The sequence below is a fragment of the Lissotriton helveticus genome, chromosome 9 (assembly GCF_964261635.1).
Source record: "Lissotriton helveticus chromosome 9, aLisHel1.1, whole genome shotgun sequence".
NCBI lineage: Eukaryota > Metazoa > Chordata > Amphibia > Caudata > Salamandridae > Lissotriton > Lissotriton helveticus.
The window spans coordinates 364,632,140-364,653,869 of record NC_136070.1 but is presented as its reverse complement, the minus strand read 5'-3'; the positions used below and the strand labels follow the sequence as shown (position 1 = coordinate 364,653,869).

Genomic DNA, 21,730 nt, shown 5'->3' with positions numbered 1-21,730 from the left:
ACGGCGGGCATGAATGATTGTATATCTGTTGGTGTGCGTACATGAATGCCTTTATGGTTGTTGGTTTATGTGAATGGCATCTGTAGGTTTGTTGATCTGTACATGTATGTGGGTTCAGTGTGCATGTTCTTTCATTTTTGTGTGTGTTTGCTACTGATGTAGCGGAAATTCCATTTTAATTGTAGGGGTGCATTATAATCACGTGTAGAGCTCACCTGCATATAATATTCTTATGTATTAATATGAAGTGTTAGAATTTCGAAATGTAATAACATGCAACGTGATGTATTTAGGTCATTGAATATTCACATGGAGAAGAAACATAGAAAGTGGATGTAACTAGCGCAAAACATTAACGTGAAGAGCTTGTGTTGTGCAACTGACAATCATTCACTTATTAAATGTGTTTATTAATAATGTCGTTTACGTGTAGGTAACAGTATTGATTGATGTGCCTTATTTTCCATGCAAATCCGTAAAGCACACATGCCATTTTCTTATGTTAGATGAATTTTGTAGGCTTGAAATGCATTTTCCCTGGGAGCTCTCACTTAAGAATTAAAATTTGAATTTCATGTGTGCTGTGGAACTTTGTTTTATTAGTTAGGCATGGAGGGAAAAAGTTACATCGTATGGGTAGAACAGATAAAGGAAGGTTGTTGTCCTTCACACAGGAGAAGGCTTGGGAACCAAGGACAAACTGCTGTGAGAAGAAGATTACTGTTGTCCCATGTAAAACTACCTTTAGGACAGAACCCAGAGTGGATGGCGATTCCTGAAAAGGATCTTGGAAAAGCTACCTGCAATTTTGTGTTGTAGGGAGTACGGAAAGTGCCCAATTCTCCCTCTGCCTTCAGAGAGAGAGAGAGCACTCTGGAACAAGCTCGGTCTTGGTAGCGTTATGCTTCTGACCCATTGATTTTAGAGAGACTTCTTAGGAAGACTCCAGATGCTGACACCTTTTTATTTTTCTCCTTTGGAGACGCTTAAGTAGGGATGTCACATTAGTTGTAGAGTAGGGATAGATTAATCCTTTATGGCCTTTGTCACTGGCTGTATGGCAGGATACGGAGTTACAACCAAAATGCGCTTTCCCTGTGACAGTGCACGTTCCTTAAGAACCGCCATCTGAACTGTTGTCAAAACTTTTTCCACAGTGGAAAACCGCAACTCAGCCGAAGTGTACAAGTGTGACTGGTAAGTGATAGGGACCGTGTCACCCTCATTAAAAGTAAGGTACATGAAACCCACTGCCCCTATAACGATTCTTATCACCAGGTTGGTGTGGTTATCACAAGTAGACAAGAATTTAGATTCTAGAAGATCAGCCTGTAAAGATTGCAAAATGGCTGAATGTTCAGGCAGCCAGCATGATTTGGAAAAAGAAGGTTGTATCAACGCATAAAGCGGCTTGATACGCTGGGCATATTCCGGAATGTAGGTATGGCCGAAATTCAAAACACCTAGTAAAGATTGTAGTTTTTACAGCGTTGTGGGAGCTCGCAAAAGTGTGCATTTCTCCAAGAAGTGAGGAGCTGGACCTCGACCTTCATTGTTGAGCTCGTAGCCCAGGAACAACACTGTGTACTCTGCAATGTGCGATTTTGCAAAGTTACATTTATAGCCAAAGTCCGCAAAACGGCAAATTATGCGGTCAACACGGCACAGATGCGACCATAACTTGTCGTCTGTGAGATAAATGTCATCCACATACGAACATGCATTTGCGTCGAGTCTCTCCAGGAGAGAAACTATGCGGGTGGCAAAAAGGCCAGGACTATTTTTGTAGCCCATAGCCAAACGGAAGAATTGGCGCTGTTTGCCTCCACTTGTAAAAGCCGTCCATTGACTACTAAGAGAGGACAGATTGTGGGCAAAAAAACCATTGGATATGTCAAGTGTGGTCTTGAACCTTTTACGCACGAGACTATCCACAAGAGCAGAACTGTGAGTATTCTGCACTGCACATGTACGACAATGTGAGTTTAAGTGGCGGTAATCCAACACCAAACGGTACGAGCCATCCGGCTTGGTCACAGTAAAAAGTGGGTATATCATCGGAGACACAGATGTTTCAATCACACCTTGATATTCCAATTGTTCAAGGATTTCTGCAACAGAAGCTTTCGCTTCTTGCCGCATTGGGTACTGGGGTTGAGGCTGTGGCATCGACCGTAAGGGAATCTCATGTCGAGGGGAAAGCTTGTCCCATCCACAACGAGTACGGTACAACGCCGGTGCAAGTGCCTTAGCCCAATCTTCTGCAAACTGCAGAGCCTGCTCCTTCGGCACTGTGTGGGCGAAAGCAGGGAGGATCACCTTCTCCCCTTGCAGAGCAGACAAGACAAAAGGTGGGGGGCAGTTGAACTCCGCCAACAAAATATCATAGGTGAAATGAAAAAGGGTTTTATAAAGCGCAAATCTACCCGAAGGCCTCGTAGCGCTAAGGTTGCTTACTTCTGGGGAAATTACTGGATTATGTGGAAAAAAGAAAAGTTTTAAGGGATTTACGGAATATTAAAAGATTGGGCTCATTCCGGAGCGCAGGAGGTAAGGAGTTCCAGGTAGTGGCAGCATTGAGGGAGAAGGAGCGTCCGCCCCACCTGGCTCGTTTAATTTTCCGTACTGTTGCCAGAGAAGCAGTGCTTGACCGCAAAGATCTTTGGGGGTGGTAGGGGGTGGCTAAGGAGCAGATCATGGCGGGGGCATTTTTCCTCATGGCCTTGTGCATGATGCACATTGCTTTAAACTTAACTCTGGCTTGAATGGGCAGCCAGTGTAAGTTTCTCAAGGCCATGGTGCCTGAGTGACTACGGGACAGGCCCAGCAGCAGACGCGCTGCTGCGTTCTGGGTGACCTGTAGTATTTTAAGTGTGCTACTCGGTGCTCCAAGATAGAGGGCATTCCCGTAGTCCAGGCGAGACAGGATAATGGCCTGGACCAGTATCCTGCGAGCCTGGAAAGGGAGAAGAGGTAGGACTTTTCGCAGCATGCGCATCAGTCCGAAGCAGGTAGCGGATAGTATGGTGGCTTGCTGAGTAAAAGTGAGGGTGTTATCTAGCCACATACCCAAGCTTTTAATTTGTTTTTTTGGTTCAGGGGGGGAACCCATGCAAGGAGGCCAAGGTGGGATAGGGGTGGGGTGGGCTGAGTTTCCCAAAAACATAAGTTCTGTTTTATCCCCATTAAGTTTTAAATGGGAGGAGGCCATCCAGTTTGTGACCGCTACCAGACAGCTACTCAGATTCGAAAGAGTGTGACCTGGCTGATTCAAAGCTAGCACCAGCTGAGTGTCATCAGCGTAAGTCACAATGTCAAAGCCAAATGGATGAACAATCTCTGCCAAAGGTTGCATATAAACATTAAAAAGCGTTGGGCTCAGGGAGGAGCCCTGAGGCACGCCTTGGTTGAGAGGCCAGGTTTTTGAGTGGATGTCACCCTCTACCACCTGGAATGTGCGATTTTCCAGGAAGGATTGAATCCATAAAATGGCGTTGCCCGTTACTCCGAGGTGTTTTAGGCGGGAGAGGAGGATGTTACTATTCACGGTATCAAAGGCGGCACTTAAGTCTAGCAGCATTATTGCTGTAGTGCCGCCTTGATCCATGTGCCTGCGTGCTAATTCAGTCACAGTCAGAAGTGCCGCCTCTGTCCCCAGTTTAGGACGGAACCCTGCTTGAGAGTCGTGAAGCAGATGGTTTGTTTCCAAGTATGACATAAGACTGGTATTAATATGTCTCTCAAGCAGCTTAGCCACCCAAGGAAGAAGTGAAATAGGGCGGTAGTTAGTCATATTGCTAGGGTCAAGATTAGGTTTTTTTAGCAAGGCTTTGACTTGCGCGCATTTCCAAGTACCTGGGACTGTTCCTGAGCTGATTGACTTGTTTACAATGTTGAGAATTACTGGTCTAATGGTGTCAGCAATTTTCATGAGCTGTTGTGGGGGGGCAGGGTCTAGTGGAGAGCCTGTTGTGACTTTCAGCATGAGGGAGTCAAGCAATTCTTCATTAAGTAATGGAAATTCAGCGAGTGGGCTGTCAATAGGGGAAGAAGCTGTGTCAGTGACCACTGACTGTTGGCTGACCTGAGCAAAGGAAGAAGAGATATTTTGGATTTTTTGATTGAAATACTCAGCTTGGGCATCACAACGGGTTTGGGCTTCAAGAGGATTTTGCAGGGAAGAGGGAGTACTGATTAGGGATTTTACTATCTGGAATAGTTCTTTTGAGGAGTTAGCGGAATTAGTAATTTTTTCCTCATAGAACAGAGCTTGAACCAGTGTGGTCTTGGTTTTATATTTCTTAATGGCCTCTCGGTAGCTGGTTTTGTCTTCTTCCTTGAGAGTATATCTCCACGTTCTTTCGAGTTTCCTGCAAATGCGCTTTAACTCTTTTAGCTCAAGAGTATACCATGGAGACTTTTTGGATTTGATTTTCTCCTTAATGGTTTTTTGGGGGGCAGCTGTATCTAAAGTGGCCTGTAACCAATTAATATAGTGAGTATAGAGAGTATCTACATCACCCTCAGTCAAACGGGGGGTAGAGGATAATAAACTCATCCATAGGTCAGTGGGCAACTTCGACCAGTCCCTACCTTTAAGTGTCGCTCGGGCGGGCGCCAAGCCAAGGCTGGGTATCAGCCAGAGGAGAGGGACCAGAAAATGGTCAGTCCAAGGCAGGGGGATAGGGTGGCCAGTAATAAGTCTCTGGTCATTGCTAAGAACCGCGTCCAGTAGATGGCCTTTGATGTGGGTAGGTTCAAAGCCCTTCTGAATGATTTGGAGAGCAGCAAGACCGCTCAGAAAGGTGCTGGCTAGGGGGTCCGTGGGATTGTCCAGGTGGATATTCATATCACCCAGAACAGTGAAATGAGGCACAGAGACAGCTAGATCAGCGATCATGGAAGGAAGCTGATTCACAAAATTGCCCATTAGGCCTGGAGGGCGGTAGATAAGTAGGCCGGAGAAGGTAAGTGTGGGGGAAAGGTCGAGTGCAAAGGACATACTTTCACAGGATGGAATAGTCGCAGGACTAGTTCTGCATTGATAGCAGTTTTTGAAAAGTATGCCTAGTCCTCCTCCTCTGCCCTCTTTCCTGTCAACCCTTTGTAGTCCATATCCCTTGAGTAATATGGCGGAAATGTCGGGGTTAACCTCATCTTTAAGCCAAGTTTCCGTAAGGAAAATAGCGTCAGGGTTAGTTTCCTCGAGAAGAATTGACATCTCAGTAGAATGTTTAATCAAGGAACGACAGTTTAAGAGAAAAAATTTAAAGAGGCTCCCGGTTTCAGGTCGCTTAAGAGTGGGACAAGGTGCAAAATGACAATGGGAGCATTGTGCCCCAAACACGTCCGGATCCAAAGAATGGAGGCATAATGCCTTAGGATTGGGCATGAGGGCTTTTAGCTGTTCAGGGGCATACCTTATTTGAGTGGGTAGGACATTCAAGGATGGAGCAGGGGTCCTGGCCCCTGGGCACCTCAGGGCGCGGACGGGCGCAGACGGGCTTGCCTTTGGCGCGCCGGCGCGCCGTCGGCGCGCCCGCTGCGCCCGCCCGCTGCGCGGACGGGATGGCCCAGTGCTTTTAACCATTGTCCGGGGAGGTGAGGAGGGTGGGAGGGAGGAGCAACTCGACCAGCAGCCTTCCCCAAGCAAAGATGGCGGCCAAGCTGGATCGAGCAGAGAGTTCCCAGCGCCTAGCAGCAGCAGCGCTGTCTGAATGTTGCTCCAAAGTAGCCTCGGAGCGAAGTAATCTCGCGCCGAGGTGAGCAAAGTAATTAAAAATGTACAGGCTAAAATATTAACAATTTTTAAAAGACGCGTTATTTGTGGCTCAATAACGAGTATAATTTCCAGGTTGCAAGTGACAGCAAGAACCCCCGGCTTTCCGCCTCAGGGGAGAAGTAAGCAGCTGGAGAAAGCAAGGAAACACCCTCTTAAGTAACCTGGGAGGGCGGGAGGGAGGAGCAACTCGACCAGCAGCCTTCCCCAAGCAAAGATGGCGGCCAAGCTGGATCGAGCAGAGAGTTCCCAGCGCCTAGCAGCAGCAGCGCTGTCTGAATGTTGCTCCAAAGTAGCCTCGGAGCGAAGTAATCTCGCGCCGAGGTGAGCAAAGTAATTAAAAATGTACAGGCTAAAATATTAACAATTTTTAAAAGACGCGTTATTTGTGGCTCAATAACGAGTATAATTTCCAGGTTGCAAGTGACAGCAAGAACCCCCGGCTTTCCGCCTCAGGGGAGAAGTAAGCAGGTAGTAGTTAGATTATTGAAAAAAGATGGGGCGTCTTGACACCCCGTTCCAGATGCACAGCCTTCATTGGCACATAACGAAGATGCCACAAATTATTCCATTCCATATATATATGACTTGAATAAACAAATGTTTAGTCCTCCGTCCCATAATTATCTATATAGGAATCAGCTTGGTCGTGAACGGGAGAGAAGACACGGTTTTTCAACATCTTAGCAAGTCGTTACCAGAACGTTCAAGGTACGGGCGCGTTTCATTGTGTTTAACCAGAGGGACATTTGGATGAGTAAAGGTTGTTGGCTTATGGGGGAGGGAACTGAGTTATGGACATTGAAAGGGCGGAGATATAGATAATTATGGGACGAAGGACTGAACATTTGTTTGATTAAGTATAGCACTTTGAATTCAGCGGGCAGAACGTTGTGAATGGGATGAATGCTAGTTATGATCATGCATATTTCACACGCTGTATACTATATTGTAAACTGAAGAAACATGAGTTTATTCAAGTCATAGTTTAATTAATATGTTTTAAAATTTGCAGAATACCCCTGACGAAGGGCCATAAGGGGCCCGAATTGTTTTGGGTGATGAATATAACGACTGAGGAATATCCATGTAATCTTCCATGCTTTAGAACGAGGCCCGTATCGGCACATCTACAGCTTAAAGGGTTTATGACAACATGGAGTGTCTTTTATGTGTCTGGACAAACCAGAGAAATATTGAATAAAGGTTGATGATAAAGGAATACATTTTTGGACAAACTGGAATAATTTGTGGCATGTTCGTTATGCGCCAATGAAGGCTGTGCGTCTGGAACGGGGTGTCATGACGCCCCATCTTTTTTCAGTGATTTATACTTAATCTGGTATGGCCGTCCACGATACCTGGCAGGCACGCCAACAAACAAACAAATGAACTACTGATGGAACATTAACAGTTTGGGAGTGCACTCTGTCCATTTTCCTGTAGTAGTTAGATTATCCCAAAATACCCCTTTTATGGTACGTGCTATGTCACCTTCAATGATAAGGACAATTTCATAAAGTCTTTCCGGGGGAGCCACTCTAGTTTCAGCCGTCTCAACCACAACGAAGGTGTCAGTTGGTGTCACCTTTAGTAGTGGATGCAACGCCTCTCGAAATATGGTAATCTTCGCCGCGCTGTCCAGTAATGTCAGGGCCAATGTAAGATTTCAAGGCTGCGTTCTCACTATCCGTGGCATATCTCGCTGTTACTCCAGTAACCTTTTTCTTCTGAAACTGGGGCCTCTAACGTGGTGACTGGTCCTGCTTGCTTTTTCCGTCAGCCTTACAATGGTGCTCACGGCTCTGTTGGGCACCTTGACCTCTGCCACCGCCTCCCCCACCGGTGGGTGAGACCGATGATTCCTGCAAAGAGCGAGGAGAACGTTGTTCAGGGACCTGAAATCTATCAGGTGACTTAATTGTTGCGTGGTCGAACAACTCATATGTACGCTCAGTAGAGGCAGGTGTAGGTGAAGCAGGACAGGACCCCTGTTTCTGTTGCAGTTTCCCCTGTTTCTTGTTCTTACTCCAATTTTGTTTCTGAACTTTTGGGTGGTCATCCTTATCAGATGATGCTTGTGGAGTTTGCTGCTGTTTTTCTTTCTTAGCAAAAGGCTTAACACCCAAACTATTACATCCAGCGGTCCTTTAAGCCTCCGTAATAATTTTCGGTAACTGACGGGGTTTGTCGGGGACATCGCACAAAGCATTAAAGACCTGGAAACTTACTGCATCCCCCTTGACATTAGCAAGACGAGATCACGTACCATGTCAAACGCTCCCATGAGTCGCATTTCCAACTCCACTGCTGCCTCTGGTCCGTGTTTATCCTGAACGCGCTTGATCACAGACGGCACAACAGTCATTTACGGGGTGCCAAAGCACCTAGTATAGACTGCCGCAAAAATCACACCCTAAGTTGTACAGTCATTTACGTCTGGCACCAAGTCTTTCTGCAAACTAATGGTAAGGATCCTGTGTTTCTCCACAGGAGTAGTATTCGGGAATACTGCTTCCGGTTGGTCGAATTTCTCAGCAAGCCAAAAAGGAATCTCATCCTTATCCTGGGGATGCTTGCCCATGACCGCATTAACCATGACGGGACTAAGCTTCAGCCCGCCCCCGCCAACTGTATGAGCCACACCACCCGGGGCCCCACCCGGGAGGTTGTGGGTAATGTAATGAACCAGACCCCTAATAAGTGACACTGCAGAGGCATACAGGGGTCTGAGTTGTGGAGCTGTCAACGTACCCGCCAGAGGATGCGTGGTGTAAGCAGCTAAAACGGGCCAAGTAGCGCCTGGAATCAACAACGGCTCTTGTCTGACCGCTGTTACAACGTGAGGGAGGGCACCATTAAACCAAACGGCATGCTGCCAAGCAGAAATTGGAATTTCTACCATTTGATATGGAGCATATGCTGCAGGAGCATCAGCAGGAGTGTAAGAGTAAAACACACCAGTACCAGCATCTACCGTGGGAAACGTAACCCATGAGTAAAACAACTCAAACGGGTACACCTCGTCAGCTGAGACCACAAAAACCACTGCCTGTCCCTCTAAAAAAACAAGGTATTCCTGCAAATGATTCCATACAACCACACAAGTGTGTGCTGGGATATCAACTGAAGCCATATCGAAACAGTAATAGTGAAGCACAAGGCAATAGTAAAGCACAACTGGGTAGTAATTCAATAGAAAACCGTTTTATATTATCAAGCTTGAAAAGACCTATACAACAATAGGCAGGTTTAAACCGTCACCACTGTCAACCGGAAACAATAGTGAGGGGGTCGTGGACTGATACAAGCACTACTCAAGTGTTTCACAATAAGACCACGCACGTTGGGCGCCATGTTGCAAGGATTTCTGCTCACAACCAGAACTGTGCACAGAGACCTAGGACATTAGTGAATTGTGGTGTACCAGAAACTCACCTCAGTGCCTAGAAAACCCTAACCAGCTAGCATCAGTGTCACATTAGCTCTACGTCCTATAGCAAAGTAAGCAATGATTAGACAACCTAGAACATGCAACTTAGGACCATCTCAGGAATGGTGGGAAGTGAGAACACTCTTTTGTTATACTCTCATACCAGTCCATAACAGGAGTATAAAAGAGACACATTAAGGTTAAAATATTTATTTTAACGACATGATCTCACGCGCAGTATTTTAGTCAAGATAAGCAGACATATGATTAAGAATAATATGGTCAGCATGGTTACAATTCCCTAAAATACAAAAAGAAGAATCATATTACAATGATAGTGCAAACAGGTGATATAGCGCCTAGTTTAAACACCCTCCCTTTATAGGAACTATGTATTATAAACTAAAGAAGGTCTCTTGGGTTTGGTTTGGGGGACCCCATTACCTTTCCGCTCAGTAAGAGTAAATTACATCTGGAGCAGCAAGGCTCTCTGCATCCCTGGAATCGTCCAAGTGTCTGAATTCATGGCAAGTGTGCTATGATAAAGGCGCCAGAATCTGGCTTGGCTCACAGCTGCCAAAATGTTGTGTCTAGAATGTGTTACACGGACATGCCAAAAAACAGGCTCACATGTTATGATAACCTTGATGGCTCAGCACTCCGTGTGCAGACTAGGGGCACGATGTATGTCTAGAGGTGTCGAAAAACAAACCTTTTCTCATGTGAAGACCTTCGTGAAGGCTAACTTGCAAAAACAACTATGCAGTGTTGTGTGCAAAAGCAGCAAAAGGCAAAATGGCGTTTAAACTTCTAATAAGCCATGCTAACATAACATGCACGTAAAAGGAGGCCCTAAACCATTCTAGAGAAGTTTGACATATTGGGTGTGGTTCACCTATTAGAAAATCAAGGCAAGTTATCATAAAAAGTAAAGACTACTTTTTCAAAAAAATAAGGCACATAAAAGGCAGAACAATTATTATTCTAAAAATGAATTTAAAAAAATTATCTTGTCCACAAGATTAGTGGTCCACTGCTTTCACCTAATTTCCTGCAGAAACAATACAGCCATATACATCTCACAGCCCTGCCAAAGGTACCCCAGAAATGGCTATGTTAATACCTCGTATTCAGGACTGGCTTAATACTAAATGAACTAACACCAGAAAGCCCATACAACAACAGATCTCCTGTTCATTTGGCTTAAGATAGAGACTGTGCCCCAGCTTTTTAAAATAAAAGACACACATTTGATGGACAAAACATTCAGCCCCAGTCAAGAGATCTGGGTTAAATCCATCATTCTGCTGCTCCCCGTGCCACCCCAGTTTAGACCTGGCCATATGCAAATCAGTCTTGACTCTGTGCCTCATGGGAACAGTGCGGCCCGAACTGCCAAGCCAGATCCTCCCTGGACCGGAAACAACCATCCTAGGACCGGTTTCGGGTTTCTTCAGCCAGGATAGCTTGATTCCAGTAGCACGTCTGCAATCCGTCCATCCATTATGTGTGTCTTTGGCCAGCTTTTTAAAATGGCATCACTGCTTTGTCATAAGAGCAAAAAAAATATTTTTAAACTTGTGGGCTGGAACTGCATCTCTGTTACCGGGAGACTGAATTGAAACCCTTCGAATCCAATAGGCTGTTCCTCCCTGCCATGCAGCTCTTAACTCTCTTTTGCTACTTATCATTTGTTGGAAGTGGCTTCTATGCATCAACCTCTACCTTCTCAAACCAGCTAGTTAACTAAGCCGCTTACTTCACACTAACCTGAGCTTCAAGAATTCCACTAAAGTCCATCTCTTTCATTAGCATCACTCACACCATGTCCTTTTCTGCCCTTGACTTGGTTCTATACCTGTACCTAAGGAGGATTCTGTATTTTAGGCATCTGCTGCTAGACACATAGTAAATGTGAACTTCAAAGCTCACTCTTTGTTTTACCTGAATTTTCATTTGGTCATCAGTGGTAGTTCCCCATGACAGAATATAAACACAAAGAGCCTCATTATGATGCTGGTCAGCCATCCGACATTGGCACCTGCTTTCTGCCCGCCGCCTTATGATGCGGCGGTTGGAGACAGCATACGGAGGGACCACCTGCTGCTGTTCTGACAGGCTCAAGCAGCCCGTCAGCCCAGCGGTTGGAATGTAATCCCTCCAATGAAGACAGTGCCTTCCTAGGCACTGCCGTAAGTATTAGGATGGCCCTTTTGGCCTGCCTTTCTATGGGGGCCCCTGTCCCTCAGCGGCCTTCACTATGGGGTATATGTATGGGTGCCCCCCTAAACCTCTATGCAACGTGTGGCAGGCACTGCACGGTACCTGCAACGCAGTGCATGGATGTTTTAAATGTGTATATTTTCTATTGAGACTGGTGCTGCAACTGGCAGGACAACCCTCAATAGAAAATTTACACTTTCCAACCACCGTGAAGGTGGTCGTCTAATAATAGTGGAAGCAGGACCGCTGACTCCTTGTCAGGTGGTCCGGTTTCCGCTACGATGGCAGTAATTAGGGCTATAATGTCGAAAGCCCTGACATTGTCATACAGCAATTTCAGGGTTGAAAGTTCCTGGCAGAGTAGAATGGCACTGCAGTGTTCACAGTTTAATCATTTGTGACATTGTGCTCACCTCACTTGATCAGAACAGGTTACCTGGTCTGCCCTTGGCCTGTAAAGAAACATTAACTTCACAAGACCGTGGCCCAAATTATGATCACCACTAAAACACAAAAGGTATAGTCAATCTCTAAGATATCCCATATATGGTGAATAAGCCATCATTCCTGAAGAAAACTTGAAAAACTACTACAGCATGCCCGGTGGAGCTGTCTCTTGCAGCTAAAGAGAAGTTTGGCTCTGGTTCACCCCTTGGCTGGCACCTACCCAGCCAGACATCGACATTGTTCTCCTCGCCTCCCCGTTGTGTTTTCTATTTGCATTCCTTACCCCTGTTCGCCTTCTCCCCTCTACCTTTCCACTCCACATAAGACATGTGTACGGGTTAATAAGTAACTGATGTAACTATGTAACAATGTTCTGATGCAATGTCCTATCTCCTGTAAAGCGCTCTGATAGCTTCGGGTCTAACCAGCACTATATAAAACTTTTCAAATAAACAAATAATGTAAGCAGGTCAATAATAAAACATTATTTTTAAACCCACAGGTTGATGAAAATCACTTAGACGATGCAACGGAAAGAACAATGGGTCATGAACTGATTGATACACAGAAGAATCCAGGAAAACCCATATCCTTGGGCAAGGAAGGTGTTACGATTAATGGTCGTATTCCAGTCCTTCGTCTAGAGAAAGAAAACAATGGTGATCTGTCGTCTTCAAGGTATTGGATAAAATGAGCTTATGGGACTGATGAATGTTTGAATGGGTTTAATTTGTCACCATCCTTTAAGATTTACAGAAATTTAAGTACAAATTAGAACAAATGAAAGCTTTTGCCAAAGGTGCATTGCAGTTATTTTACCTAATATATTACTGAATCACAATTGCCTCTGCTCTTCACCTTCCAAAAATCAAATCTCCTGAAGCTCATTTTTGTAAGCATAATTTCAGAGAAAATTATATTTGGACTCTGATTTATGCACACAAATAATGCGTATATTTTGAGTGTACATATTTTCTGATTCTGCAGACAATGGTTGGCTGGCCAGAGGCCTCAGAAAAAAGTTTTTGCCACACAGGCATTTCCAAAAACATCAAATTACTGCTCTTGCTCCTTCACAAAGGAACGTGTCACTGGGAAGAACCACTGCATTCCTCCAGTTCCTCCATGTCGAAAGATCCAGACCTGCATGTTACACTTAGATACTGTCTTTTAGTGACGCCAAGTCAGTGCTTAGTTTGAGCAGGTTGTTTTCGGTGCTTGGAGCCGGCACTTAATTGGCAAAACCGGCGCTGGTGACAGTCTGCCACAAGGTGGCGGTGTCTGGCTAATCTAGAGATGACCACAGCAACAGTTAATTAATAATTGAATATACATTAAAAATGACAATTACTTGCTGCCCAAACGATTCTTATAGCTTCGGAGGCCTGAAATAGACCGAACTGTCACACATGTAGGAGTGTGAAGGTTAGTACTTGTGTTGTTATATCATTGTCAGTATGGCAGGGGCAATGTGTGGGCAAGCTGCAATGTCCTCCTGACATGAGCGCTGGCACTTATTTATTTTTTTATAAATCAAACAATGCACCCAGCTTCAACTCTATACTGTGAATTAGCAGAACAAACGTTTTAATGAATTGGTAGCAGATGGAAAAAATTGTCTCTAAACATGTTTTAAGCTGCCATTCTTCTATGAGTTGGATTCCCTTCTATATGTGTACGTATAGTTGTGCTCCCAGGGAAAATTTTAGCTTTTATTTCATCATCATGACATTTGAGAGCACAGTAAAATAAATCAGTTCAGGTTGTGGGCCTTATAAAAACCTGGATTGTTTAAGGTATAGACTATAATGTAAGCCCCTCAACAAACATGGTGCCTATGGAAAATTATTTACCCTCTGGTTCACTAGTGGCATTGTGGTACAGGCGATGGGCAATATGAATATTTACATTTTCATGTTTAATAAAAACCTGTTTAGAAACTCTCATTCCCAATAACACGTCTGCATGTTGAAAGCGAAACACACATTTGATGCCTCTCTTGACGTTTGTTGCAATATTAATTTATATAAAATATGTAGATTACTTGGCTTGTGTAATGAAGCCAGCTATCCATCCATAAGGTGAAATAAACAAAACGAATCCTGACTTACATCCAGTGACACCTGTTCAACTCCTTGTGCCATTTCTTGGGTATAAGGGGGAAGCAAGACTAACTGTGGTAAATAAATAAATAATACCCTATTTTTGAATGTATAAATGAATAACAGATAGCTCAATAAATAAGAGTCAAAATTCGAGGTAGTAGGAGTTTCGCAGGTTTATTACAGCATAAAGGACAGGAACAGGACAACCTGCATAGGAATAGGATGGCAGGGCCCAGCAGCGCTGCTGGGGACGGGATCGGGACAAGGAAAAGGATAACTTTTTAATAACAGTACATGAGCATATATACATAGCGCAAACACATAGCATTACATTGCAATAGGCGTAGCAGTGGGTGGAGCAGAAGGGGTGACGCGTAGCAGTCGCGAAAGATAAGGGCGAAAGTAGGTGTAACTGGGCGTATACATAGACATGTGATGCAAACGTAACAGAATATGTCATGAATAGGGCGGAAACCATGGAGGGGGCTACCTAAGGAGCCGGGACCTCTAACCTGATGGTGCGCGCAAACTGGCAATGACGTGTTACTAGGAGAAGCTGGGGGCTTCGAACTCTGTGCTAGGAGCAGAGACTGAAGTCTGGAGGGTCGGAGCGACATGTACCTAAGCAGTATCTAGTATCTGATGTTTAGGGAACATGTTGATATAAACTAGAAGTCAGGAGGGGAAAGGCTAACTTGATTCTAAGACTGGACCATGCATTATTCTACATGTAGTGCGTGATGAAGAATATTAAATGACCATTAAATGCAGTATTTCTCTAACGTGGAGCCGGAAAGGCTAGACAATGACGGAAACTATTGATGCGATTCAGTAGCTTTAGGAATGCAGGGAAGGAGGGCTGAACTGATAACTGGACTCATAACATAACATACTCTTGGCAGACTCAGAGGCAGAGCCAGGCTGCACCGGGCACTGCGAGGCAGGAAGTAAGTGAAGGGTCGAGGATACAGGTGGGGGCTGTATCGCTCCTCAGCGAGGCTTTAGGAGACGGGAGCTGAATCTGGTGTCCGGGCCCTTTTGAGGCCTAGAAACGGGGACTTTCAATGAAATAACGTGCACACTGAGAAACGTGGCAACGTAACTTTACATAGGCCTGATATTCGTAGTATTCACGAGAACTGGGAACTGGCATACTAGAGGTGGACACAACTATAATTGCGTCATTAATCGAACATGGGGAATGCATATGCATATTTAATCATACACACATAACATATGATGGACGACACGTAGGGACACAGAACATGGCAAAATTTACTTTTCCACATTCCCTCCTTGTCACTACGTTTCCATCAGGAAACATCAATTTTCATGATACCATCTATCATTTCATACAGTATCATTTGCTCGTCTCGAATTATCCTGGAACGGGATTTAGAACGGGGCTTGGGACTAGGAATACAAGAGGTAGCACAAATGCCGCAAATCGCAGGGCCACATTGTATACAGAGGCAGCAGCTGAATATGATCGCTACTGCAATACCTAGAAAGGACAATATTTTCCATCCCCATGCGGAAATTATATTCCAGAACCAACCGGACCATGTCCAGGTGCCTGGATCTTGGTGTATCAGATGGGCAATTTTATGGAGTCTGGTTATAGCTGAATAAACAGACGGCGCGTTATTTGGAATGAAAATGCAGCAACTAGATCCGATGACTCTACAGGCCCCGCCCCTATCGGCCAGTATGACGTCAAGGACGAGACGATTCTGTAAAACGACAAATCTCATAGCAGATTGCTCTTCGGTTAAGTTACCTAGAGCAGAGGCAGTCTCATTTACTACAGCTTCAAGGGTTCTGGTTAACCTACGGATCAGTTTACTATTCTGGATAGGTCCTATAAAGAAGAAGAAACCTCTATTGAAATCTGTATACTGTTCTAGAGCAGTTTCAGTATAATCGACAATTGGGGACTCCCTTTTATGTCTAATGTGTACTAGATGTGTATTTCTATGATAATCAGGTGGGGCTAGGAAAACAGGTGGCAGCAGGAAGGCAATGTAACAGGTTCCCTCCCAATCGAGGGGCAGACGAACATATGCGGTTTGACCACAAATAAAATAAGAATGACGTGAAGCTTTGAAGATAGATTTCCCACTGTCACTATACTTGACAATAGTAGTACAATCACTATGTCCTACATGTACAGAACCATAATTTCGGACACATAATTCGCCTTGGACTGGTAATACTGAAATAGCAGGTGAGTCTGGAGTAGTATCAGACTGAACATTCAGGACCATGAAATTCGAAGAATAATTACCTAAATTATACACTTCATTTTCTAGATCTAACCCGGTTCTGTGGGGAAGACCTTGCTTGTCTGGGAAACATGTACTGTTAAGAAAAGACATATCTGTTGAGGATGACGTTAACGTGGACCATGCTCCACACGAACCATTATGTGAGAATGGATAAGGAAAAAGTGGCAGAACTCCCTTCGGTGTCTGAAAAGGGGGGAGTCGACCACACACCCAACAATTAGTGGCATTGCTGGACTGGTGTGAGTAATGTAACATGCGGATGAATGAGTTATTTCGCATAGCGAGGCGGTAGGAGAGTTCATGAGGAGGCAGATCACTAAACGTGTGCTCTACTGTAGCATTAGCAGACTTATTTACATGAAGAACTGGGAAATACAAGAAAAATGCATAACTGGTGCAGGAAATCATAATGCTGAGAAATAATATGAAACATAGAAAAACGATACATCGGATTGAGTTTTGACTAACTCTCTCACTATGGGGGTCTATTTTATACATGTCAGAAACAGTCTAACCGTTTCACCTAGGGGAGGACTTAGACAATCAAACTGACTGACTTATTTTACTAGACCGGAGTTTTAACTTATACTCCTGTTGCGGAGTTTTCTCTAACAGGGGAGGGGTTGTAGCAATGTCTTTTGCGGGACAGTCCTTGAGAACAATATTTTGGCAATCCTTCAAATCCTGGGAAATGTTCTTTAAGACGGGTTTCAGTCCATTAAAAAGTTTAATATGAGAAAGGTGCACCCAGCCTTTGCGTCCTTCCAACTTCACGGCTGTACGGGTGGTGAGGAGGACCTGTCGGGGCTCTTTCCAACGAGGCTCCAGCGGACTTGATCTGTCAAAGTTGCGGACCATCACCATGGATCCTGGAACGATTTCATGCGGTGCCACCTCGGTATTGTCTGGAAATGCGGCAGCAACCTGTGAACGACATGAGTTGAGGGCAGACATCAAGGAAGCTAGGTAATCTGTCAGCATATTACTTGAAACATCGGTAATACTTCGGGGTCTAGGAGTACCCCACATATTAGGGGGGCGGCCGAAAACGACCTCATACGGGGACAGACCTGATCTGGAATGTGCGACCATGCGCATATAAAACAAAGCAACTGGCAGAGCTATCAGCCAGTCCACACCTTTTTCTTTGCATACCTTTGCGATACGAATTTTTAGAGTCTGATTATGTCTCTCTACGAGACCGGCTGCTTCAGGGTGGCGTACACAATGAAACTTCCACTGGTACCCTAGCAAAAGGGAAACATGCTTCATGAGTTCAGATGAGAATGGCTGGCCGTTGTCAGAATATACGACTCTAGGGAGTCCATAACGGGGGAAGAACTCACGAACCAACTGCTTAGCAGTGGTCGCGGCTTTGTAATCTGGGACTGGATATGCTTCTGTCCACCTGGACAGAGCGCATACAACTACAAGGACATACTTGAAACCTCGACATCGCTCCATCTGAATATAATCCATCTGGAGGACTTCAAAAGGGTGGTCAGGGGGCTGGAATCCACCTTGTTCCACCGGGACACTTTTACCTGGATTAAACTGACAACATATCATACAGGTACGGACTTTCTGCTTGGCTGCAGCTCGTAAATGCTTGTTGAACCAAATGTTCTGGATACTGTCTAACATAGCTTTTTCTCCTAAATGTGCTGGACTATGTGCGGTATTAATAATGACTTGAACCATAGAGTCGGGGAGAAACCATGTGGCTCTACCCTTCGTTAACCATCCTTGATCTGTCTGGACCCCTCCTTGTTCGGACCATTTCTTGATTTCTTCGGGAGTAGCATGTAACTGGATATCTATGACATCTTGTGTAGGGTCCTTAACTGTCATACATGTAGTCGGATCTGGAGTATGTGTCTGTGTCGGATTAACTTGAATGTCTGGAGTCTGTGCTGTAAGCTTGGCTGTGCGATCTGCTAGATCATTACCTTGGGAAATAATGTCAGTAACTTTCGTATGTGCTTTGCACTTCATGATAGCAATAGATGTCGGTAAGTGTATGGCATCTAACAGAGCTTGAATAAGGAGACCATGCTGAATCTTGGTTCCATGAGAAGTCATGAAACCTCTCTCCTGCCAGAGCACTCCGAAGTCGTGTACAACTCCAAATGCGTAACGTGAATCTGTGTAAACATTAACTTTCAAGTTCTTGGCGTGTATGCAGGCTTGTGTCAGAGCAACTAGCTCTGCTGCTTGAGCGGACAGGGTATCAATACGGTGTGTTTCAATAACTTCGGTGTCAGTAGTCACTGCATACGCGGCGACTAGTTCTCCTGTACTAGTTCTCATACATGAACCATCCACATAAAGTGTCAGGTCGGGGTCTGGTAACGGAGTATCTGTCAGATCTTGTCTTGGCTTTGTCGTAATGTTAACTACTTCCACACAGTCATGTGGGTCAGGATTCGAAGTAACTGATGGTAACAGTGTAGCAGGATTAAGGATGTTGCAGCGTCTGATTTCTATGTGTGGCTGGAACAGTGTCAATTCATAACCTGTTAAACGTGCAATTGTCAAGTGCTGAGTTTGCGTTCGGTTTAAAAGAACTTCCACAGAGTGTGGAACTTGTACTGTCAAGGTATGTCCTAAGACTATGGAATCACTTTGTCTGATAGCTAGTGCTGTGGCTGCAACTGACTTGAGGCACGCAGGCAGAGCCTGGGCTACAGGATCTAATGTGCTCGAAAAATAAGCACATGGCTTGTATTGTCCTGCTTGATCTTGTGTAAGAACAGATAATGCTGTACCTTCACGTTCAGTGACGAAAAGTGTAAAAGGCTTACTGTAGTTCGGTGTCGCTAGAACTGGAGCTTGGCATAGGGCTTTCTTTAACTCATTGAAACTAAGTGTATGTTCAGATGTCCAAGGGAGGACAGTCGATACGGCTGCCTCCTGTGTCGTTAACTGTATCAGTGGTTTGGCTAGAAATGCATACTGAGGAATCCATTGTCTGCAGTAAGAAGTAAGGCCAATAAAAGCACGTACCTCCTTCTGGGTCTTGGGCTGAGGAAGACTCGCTATTAACTGGATACGGTCTGGTGTCAACTGCCTACCCCTCTTGGACAGCAAGTGTCCTAAGTAGACCACTTGCTGGACACAGAATTGAAGCTTAGAAGGGGACACCTTGTGCCCCATCTCGGCTAGGAAATACAAGACTGTAAGGGATGCATGCTCGCAAGCACGTTCAGAACGGGCTGTGATCAGTAGATCATCGACATACTGGAGCAGGGCAGTGTCAGTTGGCATGTGAATGTTGTCTAGTTGTCTCTTGAGTGCTTGACTGTAAATACTAGGACTTTCTGTGAAACCTTGAGGAGCTCGTGTAAACATATAGCTCCTTCCATTTAAACAAAATCCGAAAAGGAACTGGCTGTCTGGATGAATAGGAACACTGAAAAATGCGTTCTTGAGGTCTATGACAGTGAAGAACGTGGCTTCGGAATCAATGGCCGTTAATAGGGAAGAGATGTCTGGGACAACTGGGTACTGCGGAATAATACATTTATTAAGCTCTCGTAGGTCAATCACTAATCGATATACTGGGGGTGCATTTGGATCAGTACGTTTCATGACTGGAATGATTGGAGAATTACATACATTGGAGTCAGTTTCTACAACCACTCCTTGAGCAATAAGCTCGTCAATAATTTTGGATAAGGCTGCTACAGCCTCAGGTGGCAATCTGTACTGTCTGATTCGTGGTAACACTACACCTGGCTTGAGAGTCACACGATAGGGTGTGATTTGCATGTAACCTACATCAGTTGGACCTTGTGCCCACAGATGCTGCGGAACATTAGACAGTCTTGAATCAAAATCTCGTAATACATAGTGACCCTTAAAGTCACGTAGGAACAATCGTATTCCCTCTGGGGAACAGCATATAACTGCACCTAACTCTTTCAGTGTTTTAATGCCTAATAGATTTTCTGGACATGACTTAGTAAGTAACAGATCAGTAGTGCGGGACAATGGACCTACTTCTAGAGTAACTGGCTTTGATATTTCATTTACGATGGGTTTTCCTGAAAATCCAAGGGAAACATTTCTTGAGCCTGAGAGCGGAGCCCCTGGAACTTCGGCGTGACTAATTGTGGTCCTACTTGCCCCTGTATCAATCAAAAACTTTCTGTCTTTCCCTAATACTTGACTGTGAACATAGGGACCTTCTTGATCTACAGGTATCTCGATGAGAGGCAAGCCTACCTCCCTCTCTAGGCTGTTTCATGAATATTGCTGGTACTCTGGATACTCAGACTGTGCATACTGGTACATCTGCTGTGTAACGTGCTGTGTTGCAGCAATAGGCTGCGGTGCGGTAACTGTCTGTGGTGCATTCTGTGGCTGAGGAGTCTGTGAAACTTGTTCTTGTCTAGGCGGACGTGGTCTTTCTTTAGTCTTACCAGTAGCTATGTTGTGTTTCAGAACTGCACACTCATTTATAAAATGACCTGGCTGTTTACAATAATTGCAATTCCCTTTAACGGGAGCTGCAGGATGACTGGCTTGATTCGGACCCCTCTTCTGACTGTCTTGAGGAACAGATTGTGCAACTAGTACTTTCATTTTCGTGTCTTTCATACGTTTTCTCTCGTGTTCTTGTTCTTCCCTGATTCTATTCTGGTGGTATTGAAGCATCTGCAACATCTGGGACGGGGTATTAGCTTGCCAGGTACTTTCGACTTTCAAAACTCGATTTTTAATTTGTGGGCTTGAATTCTCGACTAATTTAGTAACAAAAAGGTGAGGGTATGACTCACTACTTGTCTTGAGGCCACTGTTGATGCTAAAACATTTTTCAAATCTAGAATAAAAATCACTAATATCTTCGTCTTGTTTCTGTTTACAGGCTGAGATTGCATCCCAGTCCTCTTTTCTAGTTGTCAATAATCTGGGTAAAACTTGAATCAATAATTCTGGTAATTCTTTACATTTATCTCCAAGACCGGTACCTGGTACTCGTATCTTGTCTTCAGCTTCTAGAACTGCCCAATCGATCTTTTTCTCTCCCACCTCCCAATCTTTTTCCTTGAGCTTTTCATACACCCCTGCGGGCAGCAGAACCTTTAACATTTTGATTATATCTGGATACGTGTATTCTCCCATACGGAGCATGTCTTTTAGTTCTCTATGGAACCCTGCTGGATCTTTATCATGACAGGGAATTAATTTCTTCATCTCGAGGAGTTCCATCTTTGTAATTGGAGTGTAAACAAACACTCGTTCTAGTTCGCCACCCGTTCCTCTAACTGGGTGGACTTCTCGTAACGGATTCTGTCTTTCCATGTAAAATGGTTTACTTTCTGGGGGTGAGACATGAACAAAATGCGGGTTCAGAAACGTTCTATATTTGTGACGCTGTTCTAGAATGACACTAATTAAGTCGGTACCTAAACCTTTCCATCTATACTGGAGTAACTCGTTCAGGACATCA

General features: G+C 44.6%; 1 protein-coding gene across 2 annotated transcripts in view; it reads left to right on the top strand.

Moving 5' to 3' along the window:
• The window catches only part of CLMN (calmin), a 558,733-nt gene that overhangs the window by 518,785 nt on the left and 18,218 nt on the right, over window positions 1-21,730 (top strand). For both annotated transcript variants that reach the window (XM_078660111.1, XM_078660112.1), the window contains exon 10: window positions 12,385-12,560. In XM_078660111.1, the coding sequence (XP_078516237.1) occupies window positions 12,385-12,560 (176 nt within the window). The remainder of the gene's footprint in view (window positions 1-12,384; window positions 12,561-21,730) is intronic.